This window comes from Octopus bimaculoides, chromosome 9 (assembly GCF_046866305.1).
Source record: "Octopus bimaculoides isolate indiv1 chromosome 9, ASM4686630v1, whole genome shotgun sequence".
Classification (NCBI taxonomy): Eukaryota; Metazoa; Mollusca; class Cephalopoda; order Octopoda; family Octopodidae; genus Octopus; species Octopus bimaculoides.
In genome coordinates, this window is record NC_142936.1 from 58,797,992 (window position 1) to 58,804,043 (window position 6,052).

The 6,052-nt window shown below is 29.5% G+C and overlaps 1 protein-coding gene across 3 annotated transcripts in view; it reads left to right on the plus strand.

Annotated features, from left to right (window-relative positions):
* The window catches only part of LOC106871386 (uncharacterized), a 528,345-nt gene extending 523,957 nt beyond the window's left edge, over window positions 1–4,388 (plus strand). For all 3 annotated transcript variants that reach the window (XM_052970915.2, XM_089357564.1, XM_089357565.1), the window contains exon 7: window positions 3,707–4,388. In XM_052970915.2, coding sequence (XP_052826875.2) covers window positions 3,707–3,993 — 287 coding nt within the window. In that variant the 3' untranslated portion in view covers window positions 3,994–4,388. The remainder of the gene's footprint in view (window positions 1–3,706) is intronic.
* Window positions 4,389–6,052: the final 1,664 nt, after the last annotated feature.

Consider the following 6,052-nt stretch of genomic DNA (forward strand, 5'->3'; position numbering starts at 1 on the left):
CATGCATATTATATTAAGACAAAACCTTCATTAGAGATGAAATCATGACTTCCATTGCATTTTCCTGTTTCTATATTATTTACAAATATTTCATGTAATATAACAAGAAGATATTGATTACTTATAAATATTTCATGTTATGTATACTAACTTCTTTCATAAAAAGAAAATATTGATTGCTTATATGTGTATTTAATTATGATAATATAGGATAATATTAATAAAATATAAATATCTGAGAAAAGAATACAGCAACTGACTCTATGAATTTCTAAATTTAGTTTCATTTCATTATAGACTGGGATCATTCTGATTCTACAAAGGTTTTATATCAATTATTTTTGTAATATATGGGATAGGATAGATTTTGTTGGAGCAATTAGTTGACAATTCACTCATTGCCTTCCTCACTGCTAACTAAGCACTAATTCAGTGGCCCAATAACACATCAGGAAGACAAGACAAGCATTTAAATCAGTGATTCGATTCTCAACCACTTTTTACCTATGGACCCCTTGAATTACTGTTTCATTCTGGTGGGCCCCCCATAACCATTTGATGTTTAATAAGTAGCTTTATAGATATCTTTCAAAATTCCTATATTGTTTTTCATAGGTTTACTTGTGTAGGTTTTCAATAGCACTCACTAAGAAATTGTTTCAGTGGCTGGAAACATGTTAACCCTTTCGCATTTAAATCAGCCATATCCAGCCAAAATATTCTACCAGTTTTATGTTCAAACTGGCCAGATCTGGCCTCTCACACTTATCTTACAGTATTATTCTAGAAATAAACAATCATGTCATTGAAATCTCAAAGTTACGAGCTAATGCATAACTAATTCAAATAAGTGTGAATAAATAAGCATTACATTTGATAGAGTAATCTGAATGTTAAAGGTTTAAACTACGTAAAATATTTGAGAAAGTAATCTAGTTGTTTTTTGCCATATACACATATAAAAGCAAAATTTATTCATGGTCTTTTAAAATACTACTGATGATCCCTGATTTATTACTTTGCTTGCATGGACCCCAAAATATTTTATATGGACCCCTAGGGATCATATGGACCTAAAACATACACTGACAGCATAAAACACATACATACCAAGGAATCATGAAAGTTAGTTTCTGTGTAGTTGTTCAACATGCTAGAAACTGCTGCTAAATTTTTTTCAAATCACACAGAAAAACATATTAATCCCTGAAAAGATCTCTGCAAAGATTTTGGAAATCACCCCTTCTTCCTTGATTAACTTATAAATTAAAAATAAAAATCATTAATAGCTTTACGAGTTCCAACCAGTGTACCAAGATGCACACCACTAAGGATTAATGCAGAGAAACAATGATTGTCACACGCCACCAAGTCCATGATTTATCCAGACTTGCATACTGCATTACATTTAATGAACCATTTCACGTCCTGGGTACATTGTGTGGTACTTCACTGTGCAGAATTGGGATTAATTTGGAGCAACAGATCTTGGGCCCCAACTAGTTTATGAAACTGATTACTTTCCCAAGCCAACAAAGACACTTCTTAATCTAACCATAGATTGACTTCAAACAGTTAAACATTCAAAGATGCAGTTATGAGATCAAATCTTACAATAGATGTTATCTATTCCTGGACAAACCACATGATTCTACTTGTCTCAAGGTTATTATTATTATTATCTCTTTTGTTTCCTTATAGTCAAGTGGGAAGTCTGTACTTATGACCCTTTGCAAGGCCTCGAAGCCGGTAGGAAGGAGAAAGGTCCCCTTAAACCAGAGAACTAGCCTAAAGAGTTGCAACTGCATGAACTCTGCTTAAGGTACCCAATGAACAGGTGAGGGTATTAAACTGGGTGACAGATTCAGTCTTTCACCTAAGTAGGCTATGATGGGATTTAAACACAAAATGCAAAATAACAAAACATATGCTCCAACACATCTAGTCTGACATTCAGGGATTAGTATTTTTCCTAGTTATATGTATTCATAATTATAAATAATGCATTATATATTAGAGCATTTTGAATGTTCTATATATTAGTTCCAAATTTTGGCAGAAGGACAGCAGTTTAGGGGGAAGAGGTAAGTTGATTACATTGACCCCAGTACTTGACTGGTACTTATTTTATTGATTCCCTGAAAGGATGAAAGGCAAAGTCAACCTCAGCAGAATTTGAACTCAGAACATAAAGACAGACAAAATACCACTAAGCATTATGCCCAGCATGCTAACGATTCTGCCAGCTGGCTGCCCTGAATGCTCTATATGTTAAATATTATCAATTATTTACTTATCTGTATATTTGTCAATCCATCTCACCATTTATTGAGTAAGACTTCTAAAGTGCCTTGTATTATGTTGACATTAACTTACTAATTTATCTATCAATCTATCTATCTACCTATCTATCTATTGTCTATTGATTTGTCTACTACACCACATATTTATTTAGATAGCTTTTTAAAGTTCTTTGTATTAAATATGCTTGCCTATTATTTTTCATGTAGATGGCATCTCTAAATTATTCATTCTTTATACTGTTATATTTTCCTACAATACTATAAACAGAATCATATAAATTAGTTCCTTTAGTAACACCAACAATTCGTCGTCATCATCATCATCATTATTCAACATCTGTTTTCCATGCAGGCATGGGTTGAACAGTTCAATGGGTACTGTTGAGCCAGAGGAATGTACCATGCTCCAATGTCTGCTTTAGAATGGCTTCTACAGCTAGATATCTCTCCTAATGCCAACCACTTTATAGAGTACTGGTTGCTTTTGTTCATGGAGCTATCACTTAGGATGGGTGATAGGAAAGGTATCCAGCTGTAGAAAATCCACTTCAATGAATTCAGTCTGACCTATGCAAGCATGGAAAAGTGGATGTTAAGCTATCATTACTCATTACTGACTAAAATCATTCTTTCAAACCGCTTGTTTATTTCTGTTTTTTAAGGTGTCTTCTGTTAAACATGTTAACACTAGTTTATCTATCTATTTCCCCAAATATTTACATCTAATCAGGTTTTTTTTAATGTACCATACATTAAATATTTTAACACTAAACTTGCCTTCTGCTTGCTTGCATGGTTGACTGGTTAGCAAGAGAAAAAGAGTCATCCAGGTGTAAAAAACTATTGTTGTAAAATCACGGGCCTACTTATGCTGTTATGGGGAAATGAATGTAAAATAGCCAAAAATAACTTAGGTTATTTATTCTTCTATTATCATTATTATCATCATCATCATCATCATCATTATGAATATCATTTTCATTATTATTGTTGTTGTTGCTGTTAGGGTAGTGAGCTGGCAGAATCATTAGCATATTGGACAAAATGCTTAGTGGCATGTCATCCATCTTCACATTCTGAGTTCAAATTCTACCGAGGTTGACTTTGCCTTTCATCTTTTCAGAGTCAATAAATTAAATACCAGTTGTGTACTGCAGTCAATGTAAATGATTTCAAATAGTGTCAAGGTCAATTTTGTCTTTCATCGTTTCAGGGTTTGTAAAGTACGTACCAGTTGAGTACTGGGGTCAATGTAAATGATTTAACCCTTGCCAAAAAATTGCTGGCCTAGTGCCAAACTTTGAAAATATTGCTGTTTTTGTTCTTGTTTTTTTTTGTTGTACTGTATTTTCTTCATAATATTCTATTGCATTCTATTCATTTTGTTTTGTATTTCCTTCCAGCTCTCAGCACGACAGTAGCACTGATAATATTTCCTGTTGCCATAGAACATGACTTAAAGCTGTTATCCCATCACTACGGAACGGGCTATGGTCTCGGATGGGGGGGAACTATATTCTTTTTTGCCGCAGCCCTTTGTATGAGTCTTGATGATATTGTCCGAGAGTCTTCCACATCTATCTGCTGCACTCTTTGCATGGGAAGTAACAGCCAGAATCAGTGTAGGAGAGGTGGAGGAAGTAGAGGACATCCATTGGGTCACCATCAAACAGAGCTGCAGCAAGTCTGACCCCCCCATCGAACCCTTGGCCCTTACCACAGTTGATACTACCAACAGCTATGATTCATCATAATAAACACATAAAATATATACATGTATATATATATATATATATATATGTATATATATATATATATATATATATATATATATATATATATATATATATATATATATATATATATATATATATATATATATATATATATGTATACACATAATATGATATAATATAAAATATATACAAACGAGAATAACAGGAAGCAGAAAATGAAGAAAATTTTTTCCACTGTTCCAGTGAAATATAAATATACACATGACATATGGTGAAGGAGAAAAGAAAGAATAAAAGAAAAGGCAACAGAAGAAAGAATAAACAATGTTAAAACAAAACAAACAATAAACAATGACAGAACATGAGCTCCATATGCAGGCACCTATGTATGTGTGTGTGTATATATATATATATATATATATATATATATATATATATATATATATATATATATATATATACATACACACATATATATATATACATACACATATATATAATATAATATATATATATATATATATATTACAGCTAATATATAATATGTATATATATAATATATATATAATATATATATTATATATAATATACATATATATATATATACATATATATATATAATATACATATAATATATAATATACATATATATATATATATACATATATATAATATATATATAATATATAATATATATATGTAATATATATATATATATATATATATATATATATATATATATATAGATATATATATATAACATATATATATATATATATAACATATATATATATATATATAACATATATATATATATAACATATATATATATATAACATATATGTAATATATATATAACATATATATATAATTTATATGTAATATATATATATAATATATATATAACATATGTAATAGAAATATAACATATACATATATGATATATATATAACATATATATATAATATATATATATAACATATATAACATATATATAATATATATATGTGTGTGTGCTTTTTTTATGTGTGGGAGGTTATGTGTGTGCATATGTGTGAGGAGGAACAAGTGCAAGTGTTGTGTTTGTGTGAATGTGCTTTGTGCTTCTATCAAAGAAAATTGTGATCAGATGTGATAGAAAACAAAAAAATTTAAAACATGCATATCTATACATGTATATGTATAAGTTCAAGCGTATGAATTTGTTCTCACACTTTTTTACCTATATATCTCTCTCGCTCTCTTTCTCACTCTCCATGTATAATGTGTGTACGGAAGTCATTGTACATGTCAGTATCAAAATGAGTGCAAAGAATATTTAATACATGTAGCAGAGTGTCTTCATTCATTTAACCACAGGTAATGCTTTGCCAAATTGCTAAACAAAGTCTCTGATTGCATGGACGTTCGAGTGACCTAAAATAATGTCCACATAATTAGAAAAGCTCAGAACAGTAGTAACAAGGTTAAAATTTACTTGAAATGTGTAAATGTGTGTTTGTATGTATATACATATATGTATGTATATGTGTGTGTGTGCATGTGTACACAAATATACAAATCTATACACACATGCTGTTATATCTATACTATATCCATCTATTTATCTATCTAATTATCTATTTATCAGTCTATCCATCTATCTATCTACCTATCAAATTATCTTTCTATCTATATATATGTCTCTATATATATATATTTATATATTTGTTTTCTGTAATAAATTGCACTTCATGTTCGAGTCATTGGTGTCCACCACATCTTATAGTGGAAACAGTAGTAAGCTAATGGAGTTCATAAGATAATTGTTTATTCTTTTGTCATCCCCTTTCTGATACATACATACTTACATATATATATATATATATATATATATATATATATATATATATATACATGCATAAAAACATATATATTTACATACACATATAGATATGTATCTAATATAGTATACATATATATATAAACATATCAAATATATATAATTATGTATAGATTAGTGTGTATATGTGT